The sequence below is a fragment of the Diabrotica virgifera genome, chromosome 9 (genome assembly GCF_917563875.1).
Source record: "Diabrotica virgifera virgifera chromosome 9, PGI_DIABVI_V3a".
Classification (NCBI taxonomy): Eukaryota; Metazoa; Arthropoda; class Insecta; order Coleoptera; family Chrysomelidae; genus Diabrotica; species Diabrotica virgifera.
In genome coordinates, this window is record NC_065451.1 from 92,722,497 (window position 1) to 92,741,163 (window position 18,667).

Genomic DNA, 18,667 nt, shown 5'->3' on the forward strand with positions numbered 1-18,667 from the left:
AGTAAAATTTCAAATATTGCTTACATGTTTTGCCCCCTTATTTATATTCACCTAGCGGACAACACGCGCATTAAACTTTAAAAAATAAGCTTCACTTATTGTCATTTATTTCTACATCCAGTTTATTATAACTACATCTACGAATGTATGTTATTTCCAGAGTATTCTAAATGGTTAATAATAATGCAGTATTATAAAAAACTTTCGCTTCAACTTGGGGTAGATACTTACTGTATTACCGTCCATCGCAATAGTCCAACGAGGATCCACATCATCTTTTACTCTTAAGTCGTTATCAAAAGAGGTAATATCAAAAGAAGCTTCATCTATATCTTTAATTAACTTTGTATTGTAAAAATTAAAAGCAACATAGTCAGCAGTTCTATTAATGTACTTCATTTCTTCGGCTGTAAACTCTGGTAAACGAGATTCAGGATAGTTCTCCATTTTGCTACGATAATTAACTCTGTCCTTTACCACTTGCGGCCAGTCGCCAAAGAAGATTGGATGAGCATATAATCCAAACTAAAAGTTAACAAAACTCATTTAATGAAAAATATATATCCTTTTTGCTTGTCCGGCTGGAAGGACCATGAATAAAAAAACTGGTATTCTTTTGTTCGTATTTCCACTGGTTAAAATAACTTAAGGTACTGATTTATTTGCATTTTACAATGTATGTTTATTTATTACATATAAATTAGTACTTTACTTAAAGTCATTTTAACCATTGAAATCATGAAAAGAGATCCACCCTAATATACAGTCCATTTAATAGCAATGTTCCAGTTTTTATTCATGGTCCTTCCTTCGAGTCCCGGATATTTATACAAAGGAGGGCTAAAATAATCATTGTACTTATTTTCTGTAGCCCTCCTTTGTGCTCTCTTCGCAATCCGTTTTTATTTTTTGCAAGCAGCTATTGATAAAATAACTTGTGTTAAAAGAAAACTGGAAGAAAACCATCTTCTGCTTCAACCACATCAGCTTATACTACACAGCATATATGCCTGTCTAGGAATATTACTACTATAAATAAGTGTTGTGAGAAACTGCAATAATTCATATCAAAATACCTCAAAATTTAGCTGGCGCTCTGCGGCTTGTCGATCTTCTTCATTATCCCAATACGGTATACTCCAAACGCCATCTAGAGCCATAGTAATTTTTCCTACAAAATAAGATAATACATACAGCAAAGCAACGATTAGTAGTAAAAGAGGTTAAATATCTGGGTACGGTAATTACAGTTGACAATCACATAGAAAAGGAGGTCTCAGCCAGAATAGCTGCGGTGAATAGATGCATTTTACCCCATACCATACCATACCATACCATTATTATTAAGATCTATCTAAGCTGCTAAAAACACAACCTCAATTAAGATTATATCTATGGATATATGACATGTCAATTATTCGCCCAGTTGTCACATTATGGAAGTATATCAACAGGAAATATATAAACTGCCGGTATTTGAAAGAAAGGTTCTTAGAATGATATTTGGCCCTCAAAGAAATGAATTGACAGCAGAGTGAAGAAAGCGCCGTAATTCTGAATTTGTGACTCTGTATGGTTCTGAAGACATCGTCAGATATATAAATGCTAACAGGATAAAATGGGCAGGTCATGTGATAAGATCAGAGGAAGACAGAGTGTTAAAAACACTATTTTTTAAGAGACCAAATGGTAGATCATTAGGCCATAGTAGAAAAGATGAAAGGATGATGATGAATCTGATTTATCTAGGATTAGGGTACAACAATTGGAAATGGAGGCGCAAGATCGTAGAATATGGAGGGCTATAGTAGATGCGGCGAAGACTCCCTCCGAGCTCTAAAGCTAGCCAAGAAAAAGAAAAGAAAGCAACAATTGTAGTAATGAGACCTACCTCCAAGAGATTTATAGCGGTCTTGATATTTGTGATATGCAGCGGCATGTGCTTTAATGACGTGATAGCTGCACATGTAGTCAGCTGTTCCACTTCGTGCTATACCAGGAGCCATGTTACCTTTACCATATCCACTTCGACACACCTAAAAATTAAATCTTCACTGTCAGAGTACAACACAAAAGGTTACTACTAGTTCACAAAAAGTCAACAGCTGAGGTCTTATGTTTCTCAGCAGGAGAACATGCTTATACCGTATATATGCTTATCATGTGTAGGGTAGATCTAGACACGCCCGACAAGTCCCCACTGCATTAAATGAAACATCTAGAATAACTACCGGCTGTAAGAAATCTACCCCTATATCCCTACTATACCGGACAGCAGGATTCGCATCACCAGAAGACCGTAGATGTGCCTTGCAATATATGGAGCAGTTCAGGCAAACTTTAGATGAGAGGCACCAGTTATACGGATTTGACGAACCACTAGGAACCAGCCAGCATAAATCAAAGAAAATATTTATGAGAAACGTCAGCGTCGAACCACCCGAACTATTCTCCCTACATCTAGAACTATCTAATGAAATGAACCTGGACTGGAGAACCTAATGGACACTAAACCACATAAGCACCTCACATACTCAACCGTATAGAACCTCATGAAATAAAGTATAAACACCGATAACAACGCATTTTGTGAATGTGGGGAACTACTGAATGTGGAGCAGCTGAGAGTATGCAGACTTTGACCATCACAGTGCACCCTTTATGATTTATGACTACCAAATTCAAAGGGTGTAGGCGTAGTACGGTACTAGGCAGAAAAAGTGTAGTCAGATCCAGACTTGAAAAAGTAAAGAAAGGTATATTTCTGACTCCAGGTTTGTGCTATATTTTGTTGCCAATTTATAATATGGTTGCTGCAGCTATATAAAAAAGTAATGCTGTCTACCACGTCCACCTCAACTGATGCAGGTGAAGCAGAATAGGAACAGATGTGAACAAGTGAACATAGTGTGCGCACTAGCAAATTTTAAATTACGGCACAGAGCGCTCAGTTGATCGAGAACTGCTTAGTTGTTTATGTGGATAGTTTCACCAAAGAATATAAATATACTTCTCCTACCTATTCGTCCTTTGAAAATACCGTAGTCGTTGTCAGGCCACATGCACCTACTCAGTAGGAACACAAAATCCTATGCTGAAACGTTACAGGGCAGTACCCTTCTATTAACGTCTATACAGGGTGTTTCATTCATAATTGTCCATATAGTAACTGGAGAAACCTTAGCACAAAATATGAAGATTTAACCTATAACACTTAATAAAATGTAGTTCCTTACTAAGTTACAGGGTGTTTTATCTAAAAATTTAAAAATTATTTTTGCTCAACATTTTAAAACTATTCGACGTATCCTTTTCATACTTGACAGAAAGTGCGACTACTAGACACTCTACTAAATTATGATAAAAAACGTTTCTAGCTACTACCAGAGGCGTACGACAGGGGATGGTGAATGGTTGACCCTTCTCAAATTCTGCGCCACTGGAGGAATTACTATTTTAGTGCCATTTTTCGATTCTACAATACTTTCTACGTAAATAATATACTCTTCATTGGTAACGATAAAGTCATTAGTTTTCGAGATATTTGAAGTTAAATATGAAACGGCACAGTTATTTTGATTAATTTATGATATGATTCATATGATTAAAATTTAAAAATTATTTGTACCCAGTACTTTAAAACTATTTGGCGTATCCGTATCATACTTGGCAAAAAGTGTAGGTACTGTACACCCTACTAAATTAAGATAAATAAACGTTTCTAGCTACTACCAGAGGCGTACGACAGGGGATAGTGGCTGGTTGACCCTTCCCAAATTCTACGCCACTGAAGAAATTGTTATTTTAGTGTAATTTTTTGATTTTGCAATACTTTTTATGTAAATAACATACTCTTCATTCGTAACGATAAAATTATTAGTTTTCGAGATATTTGAAATTAAAAATGAAGCGACACAATACACTGATCAAAATAACTGTGTCGTTTCATTTTTAACTTCAAATATCTCGAAAACTAATGACTTTATCGTTACGAATTAAGAGTATATTATTTTCATGGAAAGTATTGGAGAATCCAAAAATTGAACTAAAATAGCAATTTCGCCAGTGCCGTAGAATTTGGAAAGGGTCATCCATTCACTTTCCCCCGTCGTACGCCTCTGGTAATAGCCATAAACATTTGTCTAACTTAATTTAGTATCTTGTACAGTACACATACTTTCTGCCAAGTATGAAAAGGATATGTCGAATAGTAACACCATAAAACACCTTGTAACTCAGTAAGGAACCACATTTTATTTAAGTGTTTTAGGTTAAATCTTCGTATTTTGTGCTAATGTTTCTCCAGTTACTATATGGACAATTATTAATGAAACACCCTGTATATTCTTTGGTTTCACTGTGATTGATTTTGGCGACGTTGACAAGTTTTGCGTAAAATCTCAATTTTTAATAACAGTGATTTTAAATCTTTAGACAAGGCGAAAACGGCGGGTTTGAAGGGAAAAATATTCCCATGAGATTTTTTGCATAATCACATTCGTGAGACATCCCAGAATAAGGTTCAAGAAGTCGCCCACGTGAAAAGTGGGCCAATTTTTTTTTAACAATTTTTTTTTAATCAAATTGAAAGAATCAATATTTTTGGCCCGAACAATTTTTTCTTTAATTTTTTGGACCATTCTGGACAAAAAAGGTCTCTTATAATTTTTCTCTAAAGTTGATCGTTTTTGACTTATAAGCAATTTAAAATTGAAAAAAACGAAAAATGGCGATTTTCAAGGCTTAATAACTCGGTTAAAAGTTATTATTATGAAAGTCAATATATGACTAAATCAAATTTAAAGCCTCCCCTACAAGATCCTGAAGAAATTTTTGTCATTATTTTATTACTAAGCTGTAATTTTTAAGTAATAATAATAAGCGCCATGCACGTGTGCGGGGCTGTAAATGCTGAGTGCGAGAGAGAAGCCATTCCAGCAGTCCAATTGTGCATCTTACTCGCACTCACATTTACAGCAGCGTCAATACGATCTAACCACTCATTGTTATTAATTAAAAATAGCAGCTTAGTAGTAAATTAATGACACAGATTTATTCAGGATCATGTAACGGCGACTTTAAACTTTGATTTAGTCACTTTCTGACTTTCAAAATAATAATTTTTGACTGAGTTACTAAGTCTTAAAAATGGCTATTTTCGCGTTTTTCAAATTTTAACTAGCTTATAACTCGAAAAAGATCCACTTTAGAGAAAATTATAAGAGACCTTTTTTGTCCAGAATGGTCCAAAAAACCTAAAAAAAATTAGTCCGGGCCAAAAATTATGATTTTTGCAATTTGATTAAAAAAAAATTGTTAAAAAAAAATTGGCCCACTTTTCTCGTGGGCGACTTCTTGAACCTTATTCTGGGATGTCTCACGAATGTAATCATGCAAACATATCTCATGGGAATATTTTTCCCAACGAACCCGCCGTTTCCGCCTTGTCTACTTGTAATTGTTGATTTAATCGAAAAATGGATCAAATAGTGTAATGTGAAGTGAAAATTTTTGAATGCTCGAGCTCGTGAAATAATGCACTCTGTGCTAAAATTTTCTTCGAGAAGCAGCTGCTGATAAACCTATTATTGATTTTAAAAAAGTATAAGAGCGTGTGGCTAGTATAACAGGTAATGTGATAAATAATCTAATAAAAAGAATAGTAAGTCTGTGATTTGTGGGCTTCATTTTCAGAAGTTTCTATGTGTAGCATCGAAAACCATGCAAAGAGCCGGAAAAATTCTTCAAAAATAAAATTACAAACAGTTGAACAAGGTCTGTTACGTCGGCAAATTATTAATTTTTATATAACTGAAAAACAAGTACCCACATAAATAAAATTGATAATAGTTTGTTGAAGAGTTTGATTATAAATTAGACAAAGAAAGTATGGGTTTGGAAAGTAGTAATATCAGGTTCCTTAAAAAAACAGGAAATAATCGAAAACTTTTGATGGCAAAACATGACATAAGACACTTACGATTACAGTATTTAAGAAAGATTAAACAAATTAGGAACGAAACATTTTTTTGCCTTTACTGATGAAACGTATATACTTTCAAGCTATAGTCTCAATAATGATTGGACTAATGGAACGAAAAGTGGGCTATAAAAACCCGTACAACCAAACAGACCAACTACAAATTTTGTCAACTACAAAAAGTGGTTAGAATTGTTAAGTAATCTACCTCCTAACATAGAAAATGCGCCTTATTAGAGATTGGCTAAAAGCTAGAAATATTAAAATGAAATTAATGTCAACTGGATTCAAGTTCTTTGTTCAACCCAGGTATGACAATACTAAAAGGCACCGCTAGGAAAATATTCCAATTTCCGGTTCAGAGAACCAGTATGAATCGAGTCTTTGTACTCTAATACAGAGTATGGCATTAGTAAAAATAGAAAATCTACTGTTTCGTTTTGAATCAAATTTGTCTCTTGCCATCTCCCGATAGTACTATTTCTAGGTCTACACGTTGTCAAGGAGGCTCTGCAGAAGACAAATTTATACCAACACGTCCGTAGTTTCTCGTTTGGCCATCCCGAAAACGTTTTATAACTTTACAAGCAATTAGGATGGGCGAACTGTTTCTTAAAAATTTTAAAACAGATAAGTGGGTGGCAATATGTATAGTTTGTACACAAAGAAAATTATTGTACGACTGAATTTATTGGTAAACGATTGAATTGGTACTCATAACAACGCAATAAAGTATTGCCTATCTGACAAACCAAAATAGTATAAATAAAACAGCACTACAGGCCTTCAAAGCACTTGGCGAGAAACCATAATACAAGACATAATTTAAATTTTTAGGAAATTCGAAATTGTAGGTAAAAATTTATTCGTTGACCTGAAAAATATTCTAATAAGAGGTATTGTTTTATTAATACGTATTCCAATAAACGGATAAATTTATTAAGAAGTAAATGGAAAAGTTTCGGAACCTGGAATTTATATTCCATAAACCGGAATATTTTTATAACCGGTACTCTAATAAGCGGGTTCGAAAAATCGGCCATTTTTAACTCTCAAAAACTATGTGAAAACCTGAAAATTTCAATGTTACTAAGGTGCGTATATATTCTATGAACATCGGTTGATGAACTCCCGAAGAGCTTTTTGCAATACAATATCGAAAACCCCTTTATTTTTTAATTGCTAATCAAGCGGTCGCGACACTATTTTCAACTGTTGCATGTAAGTACAAAGTACATATTCTTTGCGTCAAGATATAAGAAATTTGGCCTGGCGCTGCTGGTGGGATGTCCTTACCGATTTAGTATCATAATAACAAACAACAAACCCTCCAGGAGCGGATTCGCTAAAATTAAGGGGAAAGGGACAAAATGCAAAATTTTGACTCCTGTCAAAATTTTCAATGTGTTTTAAATGTAATCATTTTTTTCGAATCCTGAGAAAACTAATATGTAAGTATTTTTGAAAAATTTAAACGCAGAATGAAAAATTACTTTATTACCGAGGGCCGAAAGTCCCTTGGAATGAATTAAAAGTTTCTTTTGAATGAGATATTTGAAATTAAAAATCACACTAAATTTTCTCTTAGTTTTTCACCCCTGTAACTAATTAAAATAAACAATATAGAAGTTTTCAGGGACTTTCGGCCCTCGGTAATAACGTAACGGCTTAAAGCCGAAAGTTCGTACCCATCCCCTTAACAAAAAAAATTCAAGTCTTCAAGTAGATATAATGTTTTAATGGGGTTGGAATAATAAATATAAATTTAAGTATCATATCATTATATTTATTACGTATTTATATCTATGTAGTTATAGGTATATTATTATGTACAATGAAATAAGAGAAATGAACAAATTAAAGAAATTAAGGGAATTAATGATAATAACAATAAAAGATTAAAAGAGTGGTAGCAAAAATCAGAATTAAAAAAGATAACATAATAAAAAATAACATAGAAAAATAAAATTTGAAGTTTAGACGGAAAAAAATAAATACAAATTACAACTCTATGTCACTATCGCTGTCATCTTCACTAGAATTGTTATCTAATGTTATAATTATTGGTTTAATATGTGAGGTTAATGCTCTGTAATGATCTTCCGTTTTTATAACATGTGAAACACAATTTTGCCACAGTGTTGGGAAAATCTTTTTTATTTCTTCTACAACATGTGACACCGATTCGCTACTAAATTTGGGAGAGCAGTTGTTTCGCCGTAAACTTTCCTTAAGTTGGCTCCAGATTAATTCAATGGGGTTGAAGACACAGTAGTAAGGAAGTAATCGCAATACATTATGACCATCACGTTTGGCTAATTCGTCTATAACAAATTGTTTCTCAAACACTTTCAGTATGGTATAGTTAGACCCAAACCCAGACATCCAAAGTGAAGTTATCCTCCAACACCAAATTGTTCTATATGGTCCACATAATGTTCAGAAAAAAGTCACACCATTTTGAGCGTCCGGTTTGGGGGGGGGGGGGGGGGGGGAGAAATCTGCAAATTCGTAGTTTTTTACGTTTTTCGTCAATATTTCTAAAACTAAGCGGTTTAGCATGAACAACCCTCTACACAAAATTGTTCTACATTAAATTTGAAATAAAAAAGGCCCATGCATAACCCTTCTAAAATGAACGGTTCCAAAGTTACGGAGGTAGTATAGTATAATTGGTCCAAAAAAGGCCTAACCTAGACATCCAAAGTAAAAGTTTTCCTTCAACACCAAATTGTTCTATATGGTCCACGTATTGGTCAGTAAAAAGTTACACCATTTTGAGCGTCCGGTTTGGGAGGGGGGGGAGATGGGGGAGAAGTCGGTAAATTAGTAATTTTTTTTTAAGTTTTTCGTCAATATTTCTAAAACTATGCTTTAGCGTAAGGAATGTTCTATAGAAAAATGGTCTACATAAAATTTAAAACAGAAAAGGTTCTATACATAATTGTTATAAAATTAACGGTTCCAGAGTTACGGAGGGTGAAGATTGGAGGTTTTCAATACTTTTTATATTTACCGACTTCTCCCCCCTCTCCCCCCCAAACCCGACGCTCAAAATGGTGTGACTTTTTTCTGAACATTATGTGGACCATATCGAACAATTTGGTGTTGGAGGATAACTTTCACTTTGGATGTCTGGGTTTTTGGTATAGTTATATCATAAATATTGCCCAAAAAATATAAAAATTATCGGAAACCTCGACTATTCACCCTCCGTAACTCTGGAACCGTTGATTTTATAACAATTATGTATAGAACATTTTTTGTTTTAAATTTCATGTAGAACAATTAAAAAGCTAAAAAAACTACTAATTTACCGGCTTCTCTCCCATATCTCTCCCAAACCGGACGCTCAAAATGGTGTAACTTTTTACTGAACAATATGTGGACCATATAGAACATTTTGGTGTTGGAGGAAAACTTTTACTTTGGATGTTTGGGTTAGGTCTTTTTTTGGACCAGTTATACTATACTACCTCCGTAACTTTGGAACCATTCATTTTAGAAAGATTATGCATAGGGCCTTTTTTATTTAGAATTTAATGTAGAACAATTTTGTATAGAAGGTTGTTCATGCTAAACCGCATAGTTTTAGAAATATTGGCGAAAAACTTAAAAACTACGAATTTACCGATTTCTCCCCCCTCTCCCCCCCAAACCCGACGCTCAAAATGGTGTGACTTTTTTCTGGACATTGTGTGGACCATATAGAACAATTTGGTGTTGAAGGATAACTTTCACTTTGGATGTCTGGGTTATGCCATCTTTTGGATCAACTATACTATACTATTTTGTGTGAAGAACTTCCAACATTTCTTTTTTTGTATATGTTTCTTCAAAGTACAAATCATTGTCATACAAAGAATCAGATATGTTTTTTTGTCGAACCTACACCGGGGATTTTTCTAATTTGTTCGCTGTGATACGTTGCGTTATCCATTACAATTACACTTTTTGGAGGCAAATTTGTCAACACCTTCTTTTCAAACCATTCCTTAACCAAGCTACTCGTCATATTTTCATGGTAGTCCAGCTTTGAATCTTTAATGTTTTTTTGCCGATAGTAAAAAACTTTCCCCTCCAAGCCAGCCATTTTTGGATCCAATGTTCAGAATAATTATTTGCTGACCTCTATTAATTGGATAATTGGGTGCACATTTAATAGAATCGTCTGTCCAACCTTTTTGATCAGTATCGTGGGTATCGAACTATGTTTCATCTAGATAAAATATCGGTCTTCCTTCATATCTAAATTTAGATATAGCATCCAAATATTCATTTCTCCATTTAATTAGACGAGGGGAATCCATTATTGATGATCGCTTATTAATTTTCTTGTATCGAAAACCAATCTGATTCAAAAATCTTGATAAAGTTGAATAGTCTTTAATGGAATAGTCTTTAACAAGTTGATCGTAGATCATACTAAGCATTGGAACTAGGTTCTTTGAATAGAAATTGTAAATTGCTCTTCTAATTACCTCAGCGTATTTTTCATTTACTGCTTTTTATGTAGAAACGTCACTCCGCTTTTTACGAGGTTGAATTCTATTCGTTACGATTTTCCACACTGTTGTATATGGCATCCTTGTCAGTCGAGATGTTGTCTTGATGAGGAATTTACCGTCTTCTGGATTTGGATTATCTTCTTTCACAGTTTGATAAACATTCCTAATAATTTCTTTGGCATTATCAGATAAATGTACACGTGTTTTACACTTAGCACTAGCTTTACCGATTTCAGACATTTTACTTGAATAGTCGCGATCTAACCCTCTATCTAAATGCAAGAAAATAACTGCCTGAATGTGCAAATGTCAAACTTAAATATGTTTGCCCCCCTTTCATAATGTTCCATAATGTATGTTTTCTGGATAAATAAATGATACTTAATTTTACCTAAATACCTATAAGCACGAGAATTATGTGTAAAGCTATAGAATAATAATTAGAGGTATATCTTATCTTTAACTAATGCTCTTTCTAATGATTCGTTAATTTTTTTATTTAAAGATAGAAAGCTGCATTTATCGGAAGTCCATTTTGTTTAAAGTGAAAACGATATAAAACACATTATAATCTAACTCCATAAAATTCACGTAATGAGCGCATTGGACATAAAAATTGTTTGTGATCGTTTGTAATTGATTCCAAGCAAGTTAATTTCAGATGAGTAAACGAATTCGTCTACAGCAAATAAAATTTTTAATACATCTAGAAATTTTAATTTTAATAATTTATTTGCATTGGTAGGTAACGAGTCAGTTCTGTAAATAATATAAAGTACGGCCCTAGTAGCCATTCCAAAACTATTGCCACCCGTCGCAAAGATAATTGAGGGATTAGTAACGTCAACTATTTATTATGATACTAAATCGGTAGGGACATCCCACCAGCGTCAGGTCAAATTTCTTATATCGTGACGCAAAGAATACATAATATCCGTACATATACATGCGGAAAACATTTAACGTTTAAAAAAATGTTTAAAAAATGTTTGACCCATTTTTGACCCTGGCAACATGCAAATTTGTTAATAGGGAACCTTTTCAAGCAAGATGGCGAAAAAAAAATGAATCAGAATATTTTTCCGCACATATACAGAGCGAGTCTGTAATTTGGAATAAATTCAGTATCTCAAATACTAATCGTTTTTTTTGAAAAATACTCAGACTCTTCGATTAGTATTTTAAATTGTCCTTTTTGACATACAATAATAATGTATACAGGTTTTCCCAATTTAGAGATATTACGTCATCGTTGATTTTCTTAAATGGCAACACTATCATTTTGATAGCTATTTTGACAGGGTGTGTAAAGTTATACATAACTGCAAAATATCAAATTTTTATTTTCTACCATTTACAAGATAATAAAAAATAACAAAGTTATGCCTGTAATTTGGAATAAATTCAATAATTCAAATACTAATTGTTTTTTTGAAAAATTCTTATACGCTGTGAGCTCGTACGTAGAGGGGATATTTATAAATTCGCGAGCGCCGGTAGTGGCAAGTCTGTAAACGTTTACCGGAAATTTGACATAAATGTCAAAGTGATTAATTTAAAATTAAAATTAAAAACATTAATTATAAAAAATATTAGTTGGTCAAAGCTGTGGTATATATTTTTACCTTAAATATACTTACGTTTTAAATACTGAATTTACGTTTTTTTAATGTTCCGTAATATGTAATTATAAATTAATCTATTAATCTTAGCGACATCTACACGATAATTGTGAAAGTATCCGAAGTAAGAAATTAATATTTCATCAATAGAACGTCAAAATGATTAGCAAAATCTTAAAAAAATCTGTTACAATTGAATTACTTTTTAGCGTTGTAAATATTAAGCGATAACAATTAAATAATAAATTTAAAAATTATCGGTGAAACTTGAATTAGTAATCCGCCAGGAGCGACACCAGCGAAGCTCAGAGCGTATAGCCGTCGATTAGTATTTCAAATTGTCATTTTTGGCATACAATAATAATGTATACAGGGTGTCCCAATTTAGAGATATGACGTTATCGTTGGTTTTCTTAAATGACAACACTGTCATTTTGATAGCTATTTTGATAAAGTTATACATAACTGCAAAATTTCAAATTTTTATTCCCTACCATTTACACGATAATAAAAAATAACAAAGTTATAAAAAACAAGTAATCAAATAATAATTGAATTTAATTAATTCAATTAAGCACATGCTCACAATGTTGCCCATTGACTATTTGACAGTAATTTATTTTAATGTATTTACGCATATTACATATACATGCAACGGTTGAAAATAGTGTGGCGCCCGCTTGATTAGCAAATTAAAAAACAAAGGGATTTCCGATATTGTATTGCAAAAAACTCTTTGGGATTTCATCAATAAATGTTTACATAATATCTACCTACCTTGGCAACTTTGACATTTTCAGTTTTTCACATATTGTAGTTTTTGAGGGTAAAAAATGCTAAAGATCTTTTCTGTTTGGAATGATCCAAACAATATAAAAAAACTTTGTTCGTTGCAAAAAAATTATTTTAGGAAAATAAAATAAAAAAAAAACGTTTAAAATATGTTTGACCACTTTTTGATCTTGACAGCATGCAATTTTGTTAAAAGGGGACCGTTTCAAGCAAGATGCTGAAAAAAAATTCAATCCGAACAAATGCGAAGCTACAACTTAGACTAACTGGAGAAAAACTTGACGTAAAAGGTTAACTATAAATTAAATAAAAATAGTCGGTTTCGTTTTGATTCAATTCAAGTCTGTTACCATCCTCTGACACGTGTTTCTAGGTTTACCCGTTACCAAAGAGGCTTTGGAAGAAGACTGATTCGAAACCAAAACGCACCGACTGGTCGGTAAATATTTAAATATTATACCGGAGTATGGTTAGAACGACCTTTAACGGAGACAGATGAAATGAGCATCGATAACAATTCAAGTAAACTGTTTACCCAGGTATAAAAATGCCAATCGGGCGATGCTTAGGATAATATTCGACCAACGCATCTCAGTTTACCCGTCTGAATCGACATCATTTTGTACTCTAATACCGAGTATAGGTATACTCAGATGCGTTGGTGTAATATATTTTCCTAAGCATCGCCCGATTGGTATTTTTATACCTGGGTAAACAGTTTACTTGAATCGTTATCGACACTCATTTCATCTGTCCCCGTTCGAGCTCGTTCTACTCATCCCTCTCTTCAATCCTGACCCTCCCGAAGGTGTGTAGTGGTCGACATGATGTCGTGTATTGCCAGTCTCCAAAGATCTCTGTCTCTGGTCAGTTCTTTTAACTCATGCATAGGTCTTTTGCATATTCCTGTAATTTAATCGATCCATCTTGTTGGGGATCTTACTCGAGATCTTCGGCCTTCCATCTTTCCTTGTATAATGAGTCTTTCCATGTTTTCTGTGTGCTCTCATAACATGTCCAGTCCAAAGTATTTTAATTGTTGGAGATGGACTTTACTAGAGAGTCGTTGGCTAACTTTTAGCTCTCTTAACACGTTGACGGACAGTGCGTCAAATATGTAAGCAAATGTGACACTAATGTATTTTGCAAAGTAGAATAGGGAAATTGTTGTAGTAGCGCTTAAAGTTTATGGAAACAATGAGTTTTCTAATATTTTTTGTAAACATGTGGACGACGACAATAGACATATTGTCATATTTAATATGCATCTGTATATTATATAACGTGACATTTTTTGACACCGATTTTTTGTCACAACTCATTATTTTACAAATTTTGTCAGACGTTCTGTCACATTTCGTCAATGAAAATTAGACGTCTATAGACGTTCTGTCCGCCAACGTGTTAAAATTGAATTATTTGTCCTATGGTCGGTCCAAGGAATTCCTAGCATTCGTCTCCAACAGAGCATTTCAGTGGCGTCTATCTTTCTTCTTTCCGAATTTCTCAGGGTCCAAGGTTCACATTCGTAGGTCAGTATTGGGAATATTAAGCAGTTGATCAACCTCATATTTAACGCTCTTAACGTTCTAATCATCATCATCATCTTCTTCTTCTACGGCACTACAGCTCAAATTGAACCTTATCCCCCTTTATTTTTTGCCTCCACCCTTGCTTGTCTGTGTCTGCTCTTCTCCATACACGGACTCCTAAAAGGGCTTGTGAGTTGCTGTTTACTGTGTCTTCCCAGCGGTTTCTTGGCTTTCCAACCAGTCTCTTTCTCTGCATTCTATCATTCAGTGCTTTTTTGGTAGCCTATCCTCTCCCATTCTTATCACATGTCCGGCCCATTGCAATCTTTGTATTCTAATGAAGTCTGACAGGGGTGTTTCCTTATAGAGTTGATAAAGCTCGTTGTTGTATCGACTTCTGAAGATTCCGTTTTCTCTCACAGGTCCTAGTATTCTCCTCAGTTCTTTCTTTTCGAATGTGTCGAGTTTGTTTTTGGATGTTTCTTTCAGGACCCAGGCTTCACTGCCATATCATGTTATTGGTATAAGTACTAATCATACTCCGGCATAATATATAAATATAGTTACCGACCAGTCGGTGCGTTTTGGTTCAAATCAACCTGTTTGCAAAGCCTTTTTGATAACGGGTAAACCTAGAAACACGTGTCAGGGGATGGAAAGAGACTCGATTTGAATCAAAACGAAACCGTATATTTTTATTTTGTTTTACACCATGTATTAGAGTACGTACACAAAGATGACGATTCAGGTGGGTAAACTGAGGTGCGTTGGTGGAATATTTTCCTAAACTTCGCCCATTTGGCATTTTCATACCTGGGTAAACAGTTTACCTGAATCGTTATCCACACTCATTTTAACTACTAATTAGTTTCAGTATTTTGTTAAAAAATTGATCTTTACCTGTTTAGGTTCATTAAATGTAATCCAATGTTTAACAGATGGAAAACTTGCAAATACCAAATCTGCATAATCAACGAAGTAATCGACGATTTTTGAATTTTCCCAACCACCTAGTTCCTGTAGCATTTGAGGCAAATCCCAGTGGTAAATCGTCACTACAGGTTCTATTTTATACTTTTCGAGCTCACGGATCAAATCTTGGTAGTAAGATATGGCTATGAGATTTACTGGAGATATGAAACCAGTTGGCAATAATCTAAAAATGAGTTTCAGTATAAGCAAAATATTGTTGAATGTTTGTTTTACTTAATAATCGATTACTTTCTAAACAAGAAAACATTTAAAGAAAAAAGAAAAACGTTAGGTTGCATTACAACGTACTTCGTTTCGATCGTAGTTTTTCGTACCTTCTGATGTCTGGTAGAATTTCCTCCCCGTATAGAGATTAATTCTGTTATATTTGAAATTTCCACGGGAGCTATAGGTAGGTATAAGAGTTCTGTGGTTTGCCGGGTTTGACTCCGCGTTGAATAATTTTGGTTTTTAGAAAAACCATTTTTTTGACGACGTTTCGGCAAGTTCACACTTGCCATTTTCAACTATTTGGACTTCCAAACTTTGACATTTGGTGGAGGCCATACTGTTAAAGGTACATGGATAGATTGATATAGCGTACAATAACTTTTGTAAACAATAAAATTGATACAAAACAGAATTTTAATTTTCTTGTTCCGCATTATGTATCCATTTCCTTTACTGAAGCTCGACATGACTTTGTCCATGATTAGGTCAAATACCATAGAGCTTAGTGAATCTCCCTATCTTATTTAATTGTCTGTATCTATAGGTTTTGTCTGACTTATATCAGCCTAGAGAACAAGCTGGGTTTAGATCCGGATATAGCACTAACGACCACTTACTGGTAATACAAAACTTGATAGAGAAGTCGGCGGAATACAACAAACCATTGGCACTAATATTCGTGGACAACGAGAAAGCGTTCGATACCATAAACCAGCAGAAAATGTTAAAAGCATTGACAGAATGCCGAATAGACCATCGCTACACTAACATGATAAAATATATCTACCACAATGCAACGGGTAGCATAAGACTCTCTGATCAACAAACTAATAAATTCTGTATGCAGCGAGGAGTACGGCAAGGACACCATCTCACCAAAGCTGTTCACAACCCTTTTAGAACACACTTTTAAGAAGGCAAATCTGAACGAATATGGTATCAATATAAATAGAGAGAAGCTCAGTCATTTGAGATTCGCAGATGACATCGTCCTTATAGCCGATCGTATGGATGATGCAATAATAATGTTGAACAAGTTATATCAGGCTTCCTTAGAGGTCGGACTAAAGATTAATATCAACAAGACGCAAATAATGACTAATCTGGTGCTAACTCGTAATATTGTTGTTGATGGAATGGATATTGAGCAGACTGTATCTTATAAGTACTTGGGACATGAAATTCGGTTCGGAAGAGATAACCAGACGTGCGAGCTCCCACGTCGCATAGGATTAGCCTGAGCAGCGTTTGGTAAACTGAGCTATGTATTTAAATCGGACTTACCCATATGCCTGAAAAGGAAATCTTTGACCAGTGTGTATTGCCTGTACTCACTTATGGAGCGGAAACATTAACACTCACAAAAAAGGTAGTGAACAAGATTCGCATAACTCAGAGGGCTATGGAGCGCCAGATGTTGGGTGTCTCCCTGAGGGACCGAATCCCAAACGAAGAAATACGTCGTAGAACAAAAACAACGGACGCCGTCGAAAAAATCGCGTCGTTCAAGTGGAATTGGGCAGGACACGTCGCCAGATTGTCAGAAAATCGATGAACAAAACGTATTTTCGAGTGGAGACCACGAGAAGAAGCACTACGGAACAGAGGACGACCACCAACCAGATGGGCTGACGAACTGAAGCGTATTGTCGGCAACTGGATGCAAGCCGCACAAAACAGAGAAAGATGGAAAGAGCTGAGGGAGACCTATGTCCAGCAGTGGACGAGTACGAGTTGATGATGATAGGTTTTGTCTACTTATTGTTAGGTACGTAGTTCAGGTTCGGCCTTAGGGATTTTGCCGCCCTGGGCAAGATCTGCGACCGCGCGCCCCCTCCTCACTTCATAGAACCTTGGTAGACAAAGATTGGCTGCCTACTAAAATTTTCCGCCTTGGGCAGCTGCCCAGTTTGCCCACCCCTGGAGCCAGCCTGACGTAGTTACCTGTCTGCCAGCCACCTAGTCAACAACTATTGGTGCCACCTACCGAACGGTATAGCTTCCACACACATCAGGGCGGTTCTCGATGTTCGATAAGGTTCCACTGAATAGAGTGGAAGCATTAGCAGACTAGATGTCGCCGCAATCGAATGTTCCAGAGCCGGTCCCAAATAATATAAAAGAGAGAACTTTTACATTTATTTTGATTTATTTTTTGTTATTTATTGTTTTCACCCAATTTTGAAAAAATGTGAAAACGTTGAATTATCCACGTCCATCTGTCCGTCCGTGAACACAACTCCTCCGTCACTATACCAGGTATAATGACAATATATTGAAGTGTCGAATGAAAGCTCATAACCTAAGAATGGTACTAGAGGTGAGAAATTTGACCTAAGACTTCCGGTTTTAGAAATACAACCGGAAGTACTGTTTTAAAGTCGCCGGAATATTACAAGCGATATATTATTCGACGCGCCTCAAAAAGACAATAGCAAATGTATACTTCCGGTTTCATGACTACCTGACCGTCTGTCCGCCCGTCCGCGAATATAACTCCTCTATTATTAATACAGATATAATGACAAATGAGGTGTCGAATGAAAGCTTATAACCCAAGGATATTAATAAAGATGACAAATTTGACCGCGGACTTCCGGTTTTAGAGTTGCACTTGGAAGTACCGTTTTAAAGTCACCGAAATAGTATAAGCGATATATTATTCGACGTTTCTTAGCAAGACGACAACAAATGTATACTTTTGGTTTTTATATAATTTCCGGTTAAAAGATTTTAACTGGAAGTGCCATATTATAGCCGCAGAAATAGTACATGAAATATATCAATCAAAACGTACTGAAAAATTGAATTTAGTTCCGGTTTTGAAGTCACTTCCTTTTAAACAATCATGACCGAAAGTTTAGTAAAAGAGTTCAAATATCGACTTCCGGTTCTACTTTCGATCACTTTGGGTGAAAACCTAGGACTTACGAACTCCAATTACTTGTTTACCTTTTATTTTGATTTTTTAATTTTAATAAATCCATTCTAGGTCCACCACTGGCAATTAACGTGGCTTTGACGTCAAAA

General features: G+C 34.8%; 1 protein-coding gene across 2 annotated transcripts in view; it reads right to left on the bottom strand.

The window, feature by feature from the left end:
• Positions 1-18,667, bottom strand: part of LOC114332840 (myrosinase 1) — a 36,571-nt gene that overhangs the window by 2,916 nt on the left and 14,988 nt on the right. The window contains exons 3-6 of one of the 2 annotated variants that reach the window (XM_028282618.2): positions 15,335-15,590; positions 1,892-2,036; positions 1,077-1,171; positions 232-525 (exon numbers count right to left, since the gene is read on the bottom strand). In XM_028282618.2, the coding sequence (XP_028138419.2) occupies positions 232-525; positions 1,077-1,171; positions 1,892-2,036; positions 15,335-15,590 (790 nt within the window). The remainder of the gene's footprint in view (positions 1-231; positions 526-1,076; positions 1,172-1,891; positions 2,037-15,334; positions 15,591-18,667) is intronic. The other variant, XM_050661050.1, reaches the window with a different exon arrangement.